Source organism: Rhodnius prolixus, unplaced genomic scaffold (genome assembly GCF_049639745.1).
Source record: "Rhodnius prolixus isolate KJV_2025 unplaced genomic scaffold, Rpr scaffold_5, whole genome shotgun sequence".
Taxonomy (NCBI): Eukaryota; Metazoa; Arthropoda; class Insecta; order Hemiptera; family Reduviidae; genus Rhodnius; species Rhodnius prolixus.
In genome coordinates, this window is record NW_027411624.1 from 7,343,774 (window position 1) to 7,362,947 (window position 19,174).

At 31.1% G+C, this 19,174-nt stretch overlaps 1 protein-coding gene across 7 annotated transcripts in view; it reads right to left on the reverse strand.

Moving 5' to 3' along the window:
• Positions 1–19,174, reverse strand: part of LOC141458038 (xaa-Pro aminopeptidase 1-like) — a 21,132-nt gene continuing 1,958 nt past the window's right edge. For 2 of the 7 annotated variants that reach the window (XM_074135534.1, XM_074135536.1), the window contains exons 2-19: positions 15,221–15,379; positions 15,093–15,124; positions 14,539–14,679; positions 10,161–10,260; positions 9,767–9,897; positions 9,414–9,593; positions 8,738–8,849; positions 7,808–7,921; positions 7,448–7,697; positions 6,550–6,652; positions 5,196–5,342; positions 3,908–4,127; positions 2,550–2,783; positions 1,445–1,486; positions 1,281–1,360; positions 976–1,074; positions 757–876; positions 1–628 (exon numbers count right to left, since the gene is read on the reverse strand). In XM_074135534.1, coding sequence (XP_073991635.1) covers positions 599–628; positions 757–876; positions 976–1,074; positions 1,281–1,360; positions 1,445–1,486; positions 2,550–2,783; positions 3,908–4,127; positions 5,196–5,342; positions 6,550–6,652; positions 7,448–7,697; positions 7,808–7,921; positions 8,738–8,849; positions 9,414–9,593; positions 9,767–9,897; positions 10,161–10,212 — 1,914 coding nt within the window. In that variant the 5' untranslated portion in view covers positions 10,213–10,260; positions 14,539–14,679; positions 15,093–15,124; positions 15,221–15,379 and the 3' untranslated portion in view covers positions 1–598. Of the gene's footprint in view, positions 629–756; positions 877–975; positions 1,075–1,280; positions 1,361–1,444; positions 1,487–2,549; positions 2,784–3,907; positions 4,128–5,195; positions 5,343–6,549; positions 6,653–7,447; positions 7,698–7,807; positions 7,922–8,737; positions 8,850–9,413; positions 9,594–9,766; positions 9,898–10,160; positions 10,261–11,456; positions 11,561–13,858; positions 13,995–14,538; positions 14,680–15,092; positions 15,125–15,216; positions 15,380–19,174 lie in introns of those variants that run through there. The other 5 variants (XM_074135537.1, XM_074135538.1, XM_074135539.1 and 2 more) reach the window with 4 other exon arrangements.

Here is a 19,174-nt window from a genome sequence, read left to right on the forward strand (position 1 = left end):
TCTTAGACAATGTAACAACTTTATTTAGTACTGACAATAATTTTGCATCATAAATAATTTGTATCAATATTTTGGCATATAATCTTAACTGTATACTTCTTTTGTTCTCACTCGTGATGAAAAGCATAATTTTCTATAAAAGTTGAAATTTGTCAAAACATGCATGAATTCTTTCAAGAAATAAAAACTTTTTTTTATTCACAAAACCAATGAAATCAAGATGACATAATTATTAAAAAATATTAATGCCTCCTTCAAAATACATTTTATTTATTTAAAGAAATTAAATAAAACTGACCAGTAGAAAAGTAGAATAAGGGTTGATCGTCGAAAAACGTCCAACTTTGAAAATTTTATTTTTCTATGAAAGATAAGATTCTAAAATTTTCTTAATAATATAGGGCAGATTCTCCTTTATAATTAATTTTTTCCAACAACACAGATCTAATGGATTTCGAGAAAGAAGTTCTAATTCAGTTCAGAAAGCTACTCTTTCCAGTAAGAAGGACAGGCCCATGCTCGACACGCTCGTCATGTCTCGCAATGTCAGGCATGATTTCTGGCTTTTTGAACTGTTCATATATGTTTTGAAGTTCAATTAACTCCAGCAGACGTCATTTGCCATCCCCTACATATTATGTTATTTATTATAATGTACATTATTCTTTAATAAAAATATATTTCAAAATCAGTAGATATATTTTTTATAGTAAATTATAGATATTTTTAAATATATTAAAATTATATTCGATTTACATGTGATATTGGTTTTGTCTTTTTCAAAAGCCAATTATAAAGATCATCCATCTTCAGTTTCTTGAGTTCCACACCAACCAGACGTCTTATCGTTGTTTGATAATTGTTAATCCAATTAATCTGTCATTAAAACAAAAACACATTATGTTTAAGATGTTACCAAAAGCATTATAAACGTTCAAGAGAATGTTACTTAACAGTTTAAAAAACAAAGATTACCTCTCTATAGTCCAGCATTGAAGGTATAATCAGTTTGTGTTCATAAGGTACCACAGTTAATGGGGAAAAAGTCAATAATGGTCCCTTGTAATCTTCTGCCTGTAAAACGATAAACAAGCCTTAAACTAAAATCGCGACAGATAATTCTAATTGTAGACATCGTTAAACAGTATAATTTTTCAAATATTTAATTGAAAATTATAATTCACGTAAAAGTAACTATTGAATGTAGTAGCAAGTTTTATTTACAACCATTAAACATTATCCCACGACGTTTGAGGCCAATTAAAACTACATTATCATACCTGGGGTACTTCAGCTTTCACAACAACTATTAAATTTTCTAAACGCATTCCAAAATTATCTTTTAGGTAATAGCCAGGTTCTAAAAGTTGCCAAAGAAAAATAGAGATGAATAGTTTTATCAGGATTTCATTTAAATTAAGTTTTATATCACTTCATAACTTACCCTGAGAGCCAATAAAATTCTTGAAATATTTACGATTAAATGCTGAAAATAATTTTTTATATTTAAACAAGATGTAACAAAAAAAGTATCCTAAAGAAACTAAAATTGTAAAGAAATAAACTCGTCTTTTTCAATTGGTATGGTGTACACCTATGTTCTCTAAGCGGAGTTGAAAAAGATTCTCTCCCAATAATATAATATCACCAAATTAAAACGAAGAAAAAATTAAAATTCACTTTCGGTTTTGGATGAGAAACCAACGGTTTTTTAGTTGATATTAAAAAAAATAAACAATGGTTTTTTATAGAACATAAAAAAACAATTTGACGGTAGTTTTAAATTAAGCTTAACCATCTAACGAAAAATATTTAAGAAACCGTACACTATAGGTGGAATACATTGTAAACAGTTTTTTTGGGGGCTGTTTCTTTTATGAGAGAATTTCTAATTCTGCAAAGTTGTAATTTTCTTAAACTTTTTTAAAGTTCAAACGAAGATCTCAATATTAAAGTAACTGAAATGAATCGAATATTACGCATTATGGTACATTAGAATTTTAAATTCGTAAAACTTTACATATTGAATTTTAAAAGTCAGAAGGTGTTAAGGAAAAAAATAATAAAACCTTAATGAGTTATTGTTTGCATTCGTTAGTAATTTATGTTTCACGCTGAAATTAATACCTCTACTCCTTATTCAGTGGCCAACACTTTTGGTAAGGGGTCAATCTGTAACACTCACGGAAACATGACACCTTAATACAATTTCGGAATAATTGCATAATTTTTGTTTTCATTTGGTACAGAAATGTCTTAATTGAAGAGAATACTATTCATGAGTAAAATTGTTAAATACAAAATAGGTAGTTTAATTTATCTTTTACGTTCTAATGTCAACTATCAAGTTGAGTAAATAAATATTGAACTTTTTTTATTTTATACTATAAATTTTAAACAATTTGGGCTAAGTAAGACATCAAAAATGCTGGGTCGCGCAGTCTCAAAAAAATTAAGAAATTCCGGTGTAGAATGTTATGATACTTACAAAACGAAAAAAATCTGTTTTCATTTTACTGAACGATTTTTGAATAATTTGAAGTATTTACCTTCATGGACGCTAGAAAATACTCCGGTACCATGTGTGGTCCCATGGGAAAACGTTAAACCTAATTTGAACAACGGTCTTCTTGCTAGTATGTCTAGATTAATGATAGGGCTTCCATCTGGGAATACTGTGTCGGCCAGGTCAACCACTCCTTGCAATAATGTGGTGTAAATTTGTTTCTGAAATTCTGTAGGTTCTCCAAAATGTAGTACTCTTGTTGTGTCAATTGTTCCATCTAAAGAATGTATTTATTTAGTTTTACTTTTAATTAAAATTTGTATATCAGCTATAATCAAAGAATCCAAAAATTTCGTTGATTTCATTCCTCTTAGTACGCTTGTATATCGTAACCCTCCCTGGCTGGTTTCGGACTATCATCATAGAGGATATTCATCGGTTTGGTGAAGAGATTTCAAATCACTTATGTTTCCGTCTCGCACTACACTTGCTGACTGACTGAGGGAGGTTTCAAGATGTGTGTTATTCAAAATTTATTGATTCGTAAACATTTTTAATGAAATCAAATTAATGAAACCTAGTACTTTTATTTAAGAGTTCTGTTCGTTTTGTGCATGTGTAACGTTTTAGAATTGTAAAGTTGTAGTTGTATTTTTTACAAGGGAGCGCGAATTGAAGCAGAAAACAATAAATTATACTTATTTCATTTAAACTAGGATATAATTATATAATTATAGGAAATTATTATATTGCTAAATAATATATTGATAAATATGTGATTCTAATAATGCGAAAATAAGTAAAATGAGATGGATGAAAATCTGAAACCGGTCAGGAAAACGATTAAACATGCGTGCAACAACGGATAAAATAAACGATATTATACTGCACTGCGGACCTAGCCACAGGAATTTGTTTGAAGTGGACAGAGCTGGCTGATATAGAAATGTAGCTTATATAGCAGTTTTTTCTTTTGCCTCTGCACGACTCCGTCGTCTGGTGAAAAAAATGTTCATTTAAAACTAAGAAATAGATTTAAATACTATGAGAGGGTTGATTAAAACGAGTTGCCAGATTAACAGTTTGAATTATAACTTTGGGGGAAGTATTGTGAAAGTCCATGCTCTCTAAAAGATATGATGGCCAGGGAAGACTCTACTTTCTAGAGAATCTGTCCAGTTTTCATAGAATTCCGGATCCAGATCTTTGCTAAAAGAAATCCAATAATGGATGAGCAAATTTTTTGCTAAATCTTTAAAAGGATGTTTCGAAACATGGCTGCCACTACATAGACGATTATTTTAAAGGCGATCGTTAGGAATTGTATTTTATTTTAAGCAAATTGCAGGATATTTTGGAGTATCTCGAAACTACATGAACAGATACACTCCAAACACTTACCAAGATACTGTCCTCCAGAGTCTAATAACATTGGAGCTGATGTGTTAATAGCCACATTTGTAGCAGGTTCATTTGCATAATGTGGCATTGCTGAGTGCGGTCCAAATGCAGCGTGTGTTTTAAAACTTGTTCCTTTGTACAGGCCTTCACCATATTCTTCTCTCAATGAATCCAAAACTTTGGCTACTTTCATCTCATCCCAGTGTTTTCCTTTTGGTATCTACAAATATTATGGTTTTATTATTTACATTTCACATTATAAAACGTGAACGTTCTCACGACTTTCTTAATATCATTCTTAAACTTTCAAACTGGAGTTAGCCTAAATATTAGTTTGCTTCACTGTAATTTTAAAAGCAAAGGCAAAAAATAGCCGTATTTTTTTTTTTTTTTGATGTTGAACTTTCTCTGATTTTCCGTTTTGGAAAATCTAGAGAACTTTGTCCTTAGCTTCAAGTTACTGGGCTTCATGGTAATTAAGTTCGTATAAAGTGCGTAAACTGTAAAAACTAAAAAGCTACTGAAAGTCAGATAGAAAGCTCTTTAACCTTTCTATGAAAAACTTCTATAGTATAAAAGTACACAGACTTGAATTGCTTGTGGATACCATAGCATATTAAGTTGGAAGAGAACGTTTAGAGAAAGAATATGAAAGAAAATAATATTTTAAATCTCAATAAAAAGTTAAAGTAGAATGGGACACTATAAAGAACGGTGGAATCAGGTTGCCCAGAAAAGTTAGCAGATATTATAAGGAAGAATGTGAACTATAGAGGAAAAATATCACTTTGAGCTTTTAACTGACAACTTCAACTACGTGAAGCGCTGCTACTCAAGATGGATATCTTTTCTTAAGCTTTAAGTGGATTGTGATTAAGGGAATGCTAACGAGAATAATTTCAACGACAATCCGTTGATGGTGATATTTTTATGGATAGAGCGCTCTCTGATCACTATTTCAGAATTAATGCAAAGCGCCTTCGACGTCTATTGTAAAAACCATTATTTTTTCGACTTCTTCCTAATCTATAAAGAAAAGGTAACTATTTTTATCTAATTTACATGTGATTAAAAATAAAAGTATTTCAACTTTGAATACTCTTTAAAATTTCAGTTCAAAGCCGGGTTTAGTTTCATCACATATATATTAAGTAAACTAAAAAAATCTGTAAACCGACTAGAAGACTTGCGAAAACTTAATGTCCTAATTGACACAATCGCATTATTTCTCTTTTATTAAGGGTAATAGAGAATTAAATAATTAATTAATGGAAAATAACAAATTTACCTCTTCCTCCATTAATTTGAAGAGTGCACAAGTAGCAATAGCATCTCTTATATGTGCTTTTCTACTTCCTTCCACTTCTACGTCATTTTTAGAAGCTTCCATGTCAATTATTGGAGATTCACCACGGCAAGTGCGATACTCAGGTACCTAAAATGTTATCATTTTTCACTTAAAAAAGGTTAGGGTTTCATATACAAATAACTTTATATAAAATTTAAAATAAAATGGTTTAACAAAAGTCTTTGCGTTATTTTTATTTATTTTTGAATAAACTGTGTATAAACATAACGGTGGTATTGTATTTTTCCGTATTTAAATGTACATAGTCGAGTTTAGACCTTGAGTTGATTTAAAAATTTATAAAATGTGCGAATTATTACGTATATTTTGAAATTCGAGCTATTTTTTTTTTTTACAGCTGCAGCTCATTTGTAAAGTTGAGGAGCCTAATGCTTTGTCAAATCGCGCTGCACAATATTGGTTTAAAAATTTCATGGAAGGAGGTGTAAACATTGAAAGAATGGCAGGGTCGGGACTTCCACAGTCATATTGTACCAATCGTTTTAAGGGAAGTTGTGAAAGCTGGTCCTTGAACAAATACTACCAAACTTGCAGGCAGGTAATTCTACCAACTCTAGTGTAAATAGAGATATGCAAGAAAATTAGATCGTGCTGTAGAACTATCCCAAGGTTTGACTCCTTAGCAAAAGAGAGAAGTGTGTCAAACTCTTCTTAAAAATCTAAGTACTGTACATTTGACTTTATAAGTTGAACTACCAATCAAGAAGAAAATTTATAATACTTTACAACCTAAAGACTGCAAAACAGCATACCATGCCAGTTCTCTGCTCTTGTGCCACAAAAGAAAAGTTTCTGTGAGTGATGACATTTTGAAAACGTGGTGCATTGTGAATTAGTATCTGATTCATTGGTATCACATCTGTACTCTATTCAGCCCTATATGATCCTTTTCTGCCCAGAAAAATTATCACTATTCAACAGTAAAAAGTTATTTTCGCGCTTCGTGATAACAGAAAATCCCTCTGTTGTCTCCAAAAATTGATGAGCTAGAGTCTGAACTTCTTCCTCAACCTGCTTATAGCCCAGATCAAGTTAATTTTTCGGTTTACCTTTTCCTATGAGTGGCTCATTTTTGTTAGAGGTTTAAATTTTAATATGGTAAAGAAGATAGAAAAAAATAGAACAGATTACCGCCAATGAAAAATAAAATACCATCCTTTTTTTAAAAAAATATTCATTAAAATAAAACAGTCAAAAACACAGAACCTTTTTTTATTATAACCGATTAATTTTCTTTGCCAATCATTGAAATTAAACATTTAAAATATATTACCCTCAATGAAACTGCATAACTACTCTGGGCTGGAATGAAAGTACAGTTCACTGTTCTGCTGATAATTTCTAAATCATTCCAAAACTCTGAATAAGATTTCAACCTATTTAATTCAAAAGAGAAAATAAATTTTGTACAATTCAATTCGTATTAATAGTTACGATAAATTATATGTTGCTATTTAAATTCATTTATTTTAGAATTAAGATAAGGAAAAATAAAATACCGAATTTAAATGATAAATAATTATCAAGTTCAAAGATTCCTGAACTTATTATTTATTTTTTATTTTTTTGTAAGTCGCGACTTAAATGTAAAATATAAAAATGGAATTAATCTTTTTTCCTTTACTGCTGTTTTTACCCCTTCCCCTTCTCACATCTCTGTTGATGACTGGATGAGTTTTGACGAGGAAAAGAAAAGTTTCCGGCAGGAAATATAGACAGTAATGAATCTGATGGTACAAAAGCGAAATATTAAAACTAAACTCATTGCGATTTTTTTAGTTTTTAAGTAATGGTGGACAAACGTCATTCTTGAATTCTTAAGAGTTATATTTGAGATGAAAAAAACCAAATCAAGAAACACACACAAATAAATAAGACTTATTTCTTCTTGCACAGAATAAAAAACGTATAACCTTATTTTATCCAGTTCGAGAAGGGATGATCGCATGATTTACCCTCTCTGGATTGCGCCTGATTCAAAGTAAAAGTTGGTGGGAGGAGACCGACCTTGCATAAACATGCAAACGGATGGTGTTAAGGAAGCCTTACGAGCTCTAGTGTGGGTAAGAAGAAACATCGAGGCGGAACTTGGTCAAGAAGACGTTTCTCAGCCAGGGAGCTTACACTGCAAACGGGGCAGGCGGGCTATTGACTAAGAATGCTTAACTTACTTTACCACTGCTCTCGGTTTGCTTAAATGTCTTTCAATAGCTGGAGTGATTTTTTCCTTATCCATATAAACTGTGGCAGAATCGTGGGTAATAAGTGCGTAAGACATAAACAGCGGCGTATATTGCAAATCATTTCCCCTTAAATTAAACAGCCAAGCAATTTCATTCAGAGTAGACACCACTAGCAATTCAGAATTCGTAACGTTCATTGCATTTCTGACTCTATGTAGTTTACTGTCATAGGATTCACCTTTTTAACAATACGTTTTATGTAAATCAATAAAAGAATAATTATATTGTATAATAGAAACAAAAAAAATCGAGATGTTGGATAATAAATATTTCTTTTTTACTACTTACCACAATATTTTATGTCGTGTACATACAGAGGATCTTTAGAATACTGTGGACGATCTTCCCATATTTCATCTATCAAATTATTGTTCAAAGCAACAAGTTCAACATTAACTTTACCTGAAACATTCAGATAATTTTTGTATCTTCAGTTTTTCTTAACATTAAAGATTTCTTTTATTATTTTCTCTTAAAAATATTAAGTAAATAAACAAAAAAAAGACAAATTTTCTAATCTGAATTTTCACTAAAAAAAATAATATTTTTTGGTCTCTATAATGAGGTAAATACATTCTTCATTACTAACGACACAACTAAAATGCCATTAGCAGAGCCTAAATTGTCAAGGTCACGTAAGTACTGACACTATAGTTATCCCAATTCAGAACACTGAAACCTGCTCCATGGCAGAGCTAAAGAAATCAAGGAGATAAGAAGACTCCCTGAATAATTCAAAGAGCCTAAAAAAGAAAGGTAATTGAAAATACGGAAGAAAGATAAGATTAAGACCATTGTTAATGAGTGAGAGAAAGAGAGAGAGGACAATATTAAAAGATCTTATAGTGACTGTTACATTAAAATGGAACTTGCAGGACTCGTATCAAGAATAGTTCACAAAAGTGAACAAAATTGCTAAAAGCCTGCTATCCTGACAACCAAATAGTCGCGGACGACTGTAAACAAGACAGAAGGGCAACTTGGCCAGATTTTTTTGGAACCAAGAGATAGAGATCTGCGAAGGACATTGGAAAGATTATAAGAAAGTGACCAACCTCTGCTCAGAGGTGATCCTAATGTGTTTTTTTTCTTTGATTTTGTTACTTTTTTTTTTATTAATAAACGAATAAATTTTATTTATTTTGCACTTTTAGTCATACGTTATACAGAATGAAGACTTATTACTATTAATTGCAATATCTGTAGAAAATGTCTAACTTAACGAGTCATTTAGCTGTTTCCAGGCTTCTGTAGTCAGTTTTTTCGGATCTATACCAACTTTCTGACCTTTAAGCATGTTCATGGCAAACCATTCTTCCATGTTGATAAGCTGAAAAGTGAATTTATTTAAGAAATGTTACCTCAGAATCAAGATATAATCTTATTGAAAAGTGGTCTCACTGTTGAATAATTGTGTGTTCTAGACCAGAGAGTAAAAATCATTTGTTAATTAAGATTATAACATAAGCCACGGAAATTAAAAATATTAATAACAATAGACACAGTGTTCAATTATTAAAGAAAACTGTATCTTAGGATGGAAGATTTGCGAGGAATCGGTCAAATAAAACAACTCGTCTCTTTGTCAACGTTTCGACAAATATATTGTCCTCTTCAGGGCATGGCTATGCGGGTTGGTTGAGTTACAGAAATCTTCTAATCTTGAATCCTAAGTTTAACAATTTACGGTCACGAAACCAATATATTCGTGAAAACTGTATCTTTATAAAACATTAAAAAAAAATGCTTTTCCAAGTGTATTGTATTTTAAGAATGAACCTAATAGCTTTCTCAACAACCAACTAAAACTAAAGTTTAACTATTCTCACTCGGTTCCAAATATTAAAGCAAAACTCGCGTGTGTGTGTATTTCACAGAATAAAATAGAAATTACCCTCGCTCGTTCAGATTTTTTCAGCGTCCAAAAAGAGGGAAGCTGGTTTTCAGCCTGCAGAAAATATCTTCCATCAGTCCAGAGAGCAGCGTTCTTTAGGCCAACGACGGCATGTCCTGCGCTTCCCGTGAAACCTGTTATGTATTCTCTACGTTTATCGCACACAGCTGATTCTTCGTTCTGTCCAGGTGTTCAAATTAGATAGATTAAAGCTATTTTCAGTTTAACTTTTGTAAATATTAATGCAACTTTAGAGTTGGAAGGTGCACACATTTAATAACAAATTTGGAAATTAAGAGACACAAAAATAACAAATAAAACTCTCAGACAATCATTGATAATCAACTATATACCTGATGGTCATCTTCATTCGGAATAATGTAAGCAGAAATGTTATATTCTTTCATCTTCACTCTAAGTTTTTCTAATCTAATTTTCAGCTCAATAATTCGTGCATCTTCATTTTCACTTTCTGTCAAAATACCTAGTGTAAACCAGAAAATCGTTAGAAATAACTGTCACCCAATTTTCCAAATAAAATTATTTTAAGCTAAAATCGATGGCTAAAATATTTGATATTGACCAGCAACACGATCCAATCACTAATTTTGAATATTTGTAAAAGATTTTTTTTAAGAAGCCTGAACTTTTAAAATTTAGAATCATCTAAAATAATAAGCATTTCCTTTAATTTAATATGAATAACTTTCCAATAATAAATAATGATAGAAATAACAATAATCTTACCTGCAGTGAATAACGCAGGCAAGAGTAGAAATTTACACATAGTCAAAAACATCTTGAAGTATCAATCATTAACATCTACACACAAATCTTGTACGCTTTCCTACAAAAAAAAGTTTTTAAAAAAATAATGATTATAATGGATGTTATAAGAGTGATTGAAGAATAATATTAGCTGATCGCCAGAACTGCTAATAAATCATTTTTTTTTTTATTACATAAAAAGCCAATAGTAATGCATTTTTTTTTATGAATCACTATCCAATCAGTAAAGCGGTGCTTCTAGAGGTGGAATTTTCATAAAACTTTATTTTAATTTAGAAAATTGCAATAAATTGTTTAAACCTCCTTCATAATACGATGGAAACAAAACCGTACATTACACTGAAATAGTTCTCCAGAGAAAAGCCTTCCCACCAGTTCTCTAAAATAGTACTGGTGTGAAAAATGTTTTAAGTAAAAGTTGTAGATCATCATAAGTACAATTTGAGTACTTATTTTCCCGAAAATAATTGGATTTTTTTCGAGTAAAACTGAAAAATGTGAAACATTCTTTCTGTAAAAAAATCTGACAATTGGAAAATTTTAATGGCCAAGCTGTAGTTCGTGTTTCCTGCCCAATCGAAATTTGCTTCAGCTTTCTGTCTGATTCGAACTGTGGGGTTCAGCCAAACTTTCTAATTCACAAAAAATACAGTCCTTCCAATCAAAAATTCTCCGTCAGATTACGAATTCTCCATTTTATGTCTCTAACTCCACCCTCCATAACGATCTCAAAATCTCATACGTAACTGACGAATCCAAATCTAAATATAGGAAATTCTTTGACTCTCTTCCATTCTGTACCAATCCTCTTATTCAAAATCTTGCCTCCACAACGATTCCAGATCGTCCTCCACGACGATTGAAACGCTGTTGGCCTCGTGACCAGCTCCAGTAATGTAAGGAACTCCAGCGAGAGTGTTGCCGGAGGGCAGCTTCTCTCCTCAAGCTGATCCAGCCATAAAGTCTACTTTCATCATATTCACTGATTGCATTTTATTCTATTGTAGATTGTGAATAACAAATAAATAACAAAAAAAAAAAAAAAAAAAAAAAAGCTTTCTGTCATTTTTCTTTTTTGAATTGTTTTTTGATAAACACGGAGTTTACCCATTTTATTTGTTTCTAAATCAAGTTACATCAGAATGGACATTTACGAATAAAAAAACTTGATTTGTTGATTATTTGTTTTGATCACAAAATTTTCATTACAAAAAATAAAAATTAATAATATATATATACATATATAAAATTTACCTGCAACTATCAACAATCCTTTATCAGAAGAAATTGTAAAAAAATATCTGTTAAAACTAAGAAAAATAAATCAGCTCAAAATTTGGTTACTTAATAACAATTGTTTCTATGAAAACTAATCAGCATATGCTTCTTCAATTGCTGTTAATTCTGTTGTGAAAAAAGTTTAGTGTCCTCTTTGAATTAGTACCCTTGCACAGACGCCGCGATAGCAAGCGGTTAGAGGCGAGGCCCGCAAAACTAAAATGTGTAGTTGTACTGGGGTTTCATTCCCAGTTAATATGAGAATTTAATAGTCAAATATTCTTGCTAGGCGTTCACAACACCTAATTTAGTAATAGACTTAGAGCGCGCCTGTAAATATAGGTGATACTTTGCTTTACTTTTTCCTGTATTAGCACAAAACTTTAAAAGATAACTTCTGATAATAAGTAAGTAGTTAAATTTTGTAGATATGGTACTTCTGATACTTTGTGGGTTTGCAATAGGCATATACTTTTTGCCTACAAAGCTTATTGAAATCCACAAGACTATGTAAAAAAGCAGCAGCACTCGCTAATGTTGCTGATTGGTACCCAAAAGCCAGAATGGTCGCTTGCATAGATGAAAGAATTTAAAGAAACTCATAGAGAGAAGAAGTAGGAGTTTACTTCAAAAATCATTTAAGATTTCAAAACCAGCTGGAACATTTTTATTCTGTTTGCATTAATCTAGCTCTCAGTAAAAAAAATAGGAGCACTAGATTTCCATGCGAAGATCCCGGGTTGGTGTTCAGCTTACTTCCCTTAGTTTTTTTTTTCTTCCTGAAAGGTTTTTACAAAACACTCTTCGGAGCCTTAAAAAAGATTTTTTACTTCAGTACATCACGAGCATTAATCGATAGCCTTAGCAATTCCCTACACTGAGGGAGGAACCACTTTACTTAGTTCTTAAGAAAGTGGTCATGCAGCGGGTTTACTACATTGTAAGATACAGGCTAAAAAAAAAGCAGTCGAACTAATACAGATATACCTAATAAGTAAAATTTCCTTGAGGAAATGAGAAGACTGCGAGATAATCGTTTACAGTCTTTGGCCATACCACCCCAAGTAAAATGACTCACATTGAACCTACCAAGAGCTGTAGCAGCTGCATGCTTTAGACTCATCACCTTCCAAGACTTCCTTGCAAGTCACAAACATTACTCGGCATAGCTGACTCACCCGAATTCTCTTAATGGAGCATATGTCACCAAGATATAGATATCTTGCATTACAACGTATTCATCATGGTGGCAGCCATTCTATGACGGCCAAATATTCGATAACGTGAAATAAAATGGCAGAAAAGCTTCAATGACTTATGAAAAAAATTAATAATATAAGATTTGAGGAATTTCGAAGGGAGAAAATCTCAAAAAGTGTAAAAATCCACTCAATAAAGTGGTAAAGATTTTTGTTGGTTAATTCGAAAAGGGTCCAAAAAATTTATTAATGAAATAAAAATAAAATCGATACAAATGTAAGCCTTAATGGACATAGCGAGGGAAGAGAAGTACCACTCCAGCCCGAAAGGTTTTAGATGGTTAATGGTCAACATGTGTTGGAAATAAATAAAAATGAACCTCTGTTTAACAACAATAAATATTTACAATTGCTAACACAAACGGAAGGAAGAGATAGTTACTCTTCGAAAACTCGAACTTCCAATGGTAACTCAACTTTGAAAATTTAATAAAATCGAAACATTCCACCTTACGAGGAGTAAGAGAAAGTAGAAATCTACGTTTATCAAGTCAGACATAATATCAAAATCATTAAATTGGGACGTCCTCAATGTTATGAGAGAGAAATTAACTTTCTAATAATGAAATACTTAAGTATAACTTCATATAAACGATTTTAGTTTTTTTTCTCAAAAATGGTTCTAACAATTTTCTTTGAGTTTCAGGCAATATTTACTAACCAAAAGGTCTAATCATTTTTAAATGTTACTTTTTTTTGATTGAATTGGTTTTTAGGATAGTTTTGAGGAACTGCTATGATTAAACTTCCATCTTAAGTGCCGTTCAGAACAGTCCGTCACGTATATAATACCTTTAGTGATAAATTTTAACTTTGGTGAAAATCGTTTAAGCCGAAATGCTATTTTTAGAAGATATTTTTGAGTTTTTAGGACTTTTTACGAAAAAGTTTTATTCACTTTTCTCTAAATTTGTTTTAATTAAATTCCAAGATGTAAACTAACATTTGATACACTATTCTCGATTTGTTTTCCACCCACACGGAAGGGGGGCAGCTTAACTGATCTATAAAATAAATCCGATCTTTAATTAGTTAGCATTTTGCTGCACAAACTTACAAAAAATGTTATTTTCAAAGGAATATAAGGTATTTAGCTATAAAAAGAACATAGGTACGTACCTTCAGAAGTGTTTATAAAAAGTCTCTAATTAACTGCACAACGATCAATGGTTGAAACGAACAATGAAATCTTAAGGTAATACAACAAAGGACGCTTTTTATAACTTGAAGTGGGGGAGCTCATTATTATTCATTAACAAAATTTATAATTGCTAACACAAACGAAATATTCTATTTCAATTTTTGCTATAAATAGCGGATGTCATCCGATAGAAAGTAATGTAAAGGTATGAGGTATATGAAATAATAATTAAATTAAAAATAAAAAAGGGAGGGATTAGCTTGGTTGGTAGCAAAGTGACTAATTGTAGGTCCTGGCTTTATACCCAGCCGGCGTCCTATTCTTGGATTTACTCATCCTAGGAACCCTTAGAGCTCACTGTCTGGTGATGGACAGTATTGTCTGTAAGCAAGTAAACCCTTCCAGATGTTAAAATAAAAACAGTGTTTCTATCCCATCGTGGTAGCAATATAATTCAAATATGAAAGATTGTTATTATAAAAACGAAAATTAAGATTCGAAGAGAATCTAATATCAACATAACCCTTGTGGTTAAATTTTGAAAACGTCAAAAAAGGTTTTTCAACGTTGTAGATTAACGTTGTTTTTTCCGTAGGTTTAAACTTTTTTCACATTAATTGTTCACTATAATCACTTCAATTAATTGATTTCTACTTACAATATGTACGCTCCTGCTCCTTCTTCTTAAAATACTTTTCCAGGACTTTCTCTGAGAACTGAATTTTATCAAATTATCTCCAGAATTCGTCCATCGTTGTCACTCTACCATTATCTTATAGGTGGAATAAATAAAACTTTTCTGGAATATGACAAAAAAAAATAAAAAGTATTAAGATTTGGCACCAATCAAGACTTAGAAGGGAAGTAATTGGCTAAATTCCCACGCGGAGATCCTGAGTTCAAATGCATCTGATTGTCCATTAAGATTTTTCTCTTTCTAGGTACATTTACAGCTCACTGCTGAGATGGACAGTATGACAGAAACGAAAGAACATTGGGCGGATGTCGGTAGCGCACTGAATTAACTTCATGCGCCAATGACCTCAATGTCGCTCCTTAATTATTTAAAAACTAAATAAAATAGACTGTATGTATTGGTTATCATATAGTAAAAAAAAAGCACCAAAATTCAGACCAATGAATCATAATACATTATATAATAATCTTAATGTTAATTTAAAATGACATTTCCTTAACATTTGAAATACTGACCAGTCTTCGAATTAGTCATTGCAGCTCATATTCTGGAAATAAAAGTCAGTGACGGTTAGTGGTTTCTTAATGTTACTCATTAATGTTTTAATATGCGATCTATTTGACAATTACTTGTAAATACCTACAAAGATTTCCCTTCTGCCATTATGGTGCATATAAATTGGTTTGACTGAACATATACTTCGCTGCATTGCCGAGTATGTAGTGCCAATGTGTATGTGTACGAGGGTAAGTGAACTTGTTATCGTTAAGTAATTAATGTCCAATCTTAACAATAGACAGCACTACAATCAGATAAAATAAATAAATATTCGATTATTGTTATCGATTAATCCATTCGTATAACAATTATCAACTTCCTTCATCAACTTTAATTCGGATTCAGACTATAGTGAGTCACGCGTCAGTAATTAGGATTTAAATAGCTCGATGATAATGTGTAGTGAAAAAGTTGCCAGACATAAGATGAGCGGCTTAGGATTGTTTGTTTTCCATTGAGCACTCTTCAATTTATTAACATTTGCAGGTAAAATAATTAAACTGATTTCGAAATTAATCAATATTGGTGCATGAAATCGTGTGAATTTGAAATATTTCTCTAAAAGAAATTTAAATTAAAGGGCTCTATTTATTAAATGAGTGTTGCTATTAAAATTAAATCTCTGATCTCGAAAAATGAATCTTGGAAATTTTTCAGTCTTTATTTGCATCTACTAAAAAATTGACCTCCATTTACTGAATTGCCTCTATTGGACCAAATAAAGATTCTGAATACCAGTTTTCTCCAAAAATATAAGTAATTAGACGTTTTCCATGTTTTGATGTGTGTGAACAAAACAGTTAAGGAACATCTAAAAAAACAAAACCCAAGGAAATATCAAAGAATATACAAATTTAATTATTAAAAAAATAAGATTACAATTAGTGTCTTAATTTTTATTATAAAGTAAGAAGTTGTAGCGCTCCTCGACTTTCGTTCAAGTTGCATATTTCGTTAGATTTTTACCAATATTTGGATGTATTGAGCACTGACGTAAAGGAGACATTTTTATCAATATTCTAAGAGAAATAGAAAAATCAGAGTTCTTTATAAATGGAGGAGTACAATTCAGCTGACTCTTGAAATACTTTTACAGAAAACAACCGATGATAATCAATAAGCATTATTAATTCATATACTAATAATTAATACTCAGTAAAAATTAAATTTTTGAATTTTATTTTTAGATTTTAAATTGTAGCTAAGTCCATTACCATTTTCACACATATTTCAGGAACCGAATGGGGATGTGGACCGCTATTTAGCAAGGCGCTTCATGATGTGTGCAAAGATCTTGCAATATATGACCCCTTAAAAGAATTTTTTTAGAAGTTTAAAGGTATTGCGATTAAAACAATTTCTCCCAGGTATTCTAGTTCACATGAAATGCCAAGAAGAGTCAGAATAACAATGGGAAGATATTAAAGCAAAGGTATATTTGTATATTATAATATTGGCTTAAATTGTTCACTTTAATGTTATAAGTGAAAAGGTGGAGGAAGGTTGATGCATTTACATTTAAAGTTAATTTGAATATTAGAATTGCAAATTATGGAATAACTAATAGTTCAGGCAGTTTCAATGTAGTAGATTGTTGTAAGAAAACCAGTTGACTTAAGACTCGATCTTAATGAATCATTTATATTATGAAGATGGATGTAAATCTTAAACCTGTCAAAATGAAATTTACAAGAAAGGTACATATGCTGGTTAAAACCCGTCAATGGGAGAGTAACTGGACTACGTGTATATAAATTTAACAGAGTTGAATCTTGAACTGTTAAGCAGTGGACCTATTAAAGAAGTTGATTCACTTTTCAGAGATCGAATAACAATGAGATTGGGAGATCCTGACGATATGGGGAGTTCCTCATATGAGAAGTAACTTGTAACTGTGGAGTTACTTGCTGATGCTTAAATAACAAGAAAAGTTAAATCTTGTTAAATAACAAGGTTTTCTGTTAAACCGGGCAGAATTGAGAATAAAAAAGTTAGGGACCTCCGAAATAGGCATCTTGAGGAGTGGGGCAAGAAAAATCGTGTACAGCCACATGACTTTCTCTTACCGCAGATCACGCAAATAAATTTTCTACGAAATAATAATTTTTATAAGTCATAAATGTTCACGTCCAGGGAGCCATTCTCGAAAAATAGTTAAAAAGTAAAAATGCTATAGTAAGGGACAAAAGGGATAAAATTCTTTCAAAATTTGCAATTTTTACATGACATTTAATTATTACTAATATTTAGTAGGTAATGAGTTGTTACATTACCCTGAAATGGTATTAAAGAGAAATGACCAACTACCCCTGATTCCATAAACGAATTTTCGCAGACTATGTTTCAAATGAAAATTATAGAACTAATAGTGCACAAAAAGTAGTCTAAGTTTTTAGAAAATTCCAAAATAAAAAAAATCGATCAGTCAACTGCCTGTAGACTAGTTTTGACTAATAATGTGCTTTATTTAAAAACCTTTATTAACTCAGGCTATTACTCAAAATAAAAAATCTACATGAATACTTCACGGGTAAGAGAAACTAAAAAAGCTATTAGTCGAGTGATGAAAATTCACCATACATGAAAAATCGCAACTCTACTATTTTTGAAGCCAATGAAGAATAACAAATAGAGGAAAAGATTGAAGAAAAGAATAAATTCATTTCTCCTTCTCTAATTCTTTTCTTAAAAACAATGAAGTTATAAAAATGTTCAATTACAGGGTGAAGGCCTTCAACCTCATCTAAATACGTTTGAAAAAATATAAGATTTTATAGAATTGCTTATTTGATAATTGGTAAAAGACTGTATTTACTGAAAACTTTTTTTTTTTGAAAAAAAGTTACTAGTCAAGTCAAATGATAAGTTAAAGATATAAAAATATATACTATTTAAAGGAAAAAGAAAAAACACAAATTCACGATGAGAGATACAAGGTCAGTACAATGACGATATTCTAACTTCCTTTATAATGACCCTCTCTCCCGTTTTCTGTCTTGGAATAACCGGTTGTCGTATCGTTTTCACTGTGTAAATTACATTTAGTTACTTTTTCACAGTACTTTTACTAATTAGTATTGTTAATTAATGGTTTGATATATTACAGCCATCACGACAATATTTATATTGTTTGTCAAAAGGAACACTGATTAAAGTTGACAAATCTTACACATTTTTAAACCTATTAGATATCAATATCAATCCCTCGTCGATCACATTAAAATTCAAGGCAAAAATCCGGTATTTAAACAATATTTAATCGTGGGATTTTGGGATTTTATATTGGATAGGAATTAATTTTGTGTGTTTTCCCCTGATTACTAATCTTCACTTAAGTATAATTTCTAAATATACCCGCGTTTCTTTCAAATTATTAGAACTATGATAGTCTAATAATAGAATTTATAATCAAGGAAAAAATAATAAGCAGACATGAAATATGCGGATAATACTTCAGGATTATACTTGTGTTGGTTGATGATTCATGCGGCGCCAAATAATGTATTGCGAGGGTCGTCATATATCCGGTACTTGTTACTCTTCCTGCTGGAAAATTACCGAAATTGAGAAAAATGTGGGTTTAAGAAGTGGTTTGTACATGAGTAAGTGCCACCATTTCGAATAAATACCATCACCAATTTGGTTTTTGTTCCAAAAACTAAGCGGGAATGTGTCTTCACAGAATGGATTCTTTAATCGTATTTTCAGAAGTGACTTCAACGAGTAGGCACAAAGACATAATGGTTTTATATAGAATATTTTCCTACAAAAAATAATTTTTGGGATTACTAAAATGTTGGCACAATATCTACAGACCTAAACGACTTTTAAATGCGTCAAATTAAAATTCAATACATAAATGATTATAATTGTTTAGATTATCTATATTATCGTGATAAAATTTCCTCGATAAAGCTAAAAAATAATTAGGAAGTAACAGAAATTCTAAAAACACATGCTGTGACAGATGAAACCAGCAACTTACTGATCCAAACATATATGTATAGTTTATCGATGTTAATTAAATTTGAAATTCTGA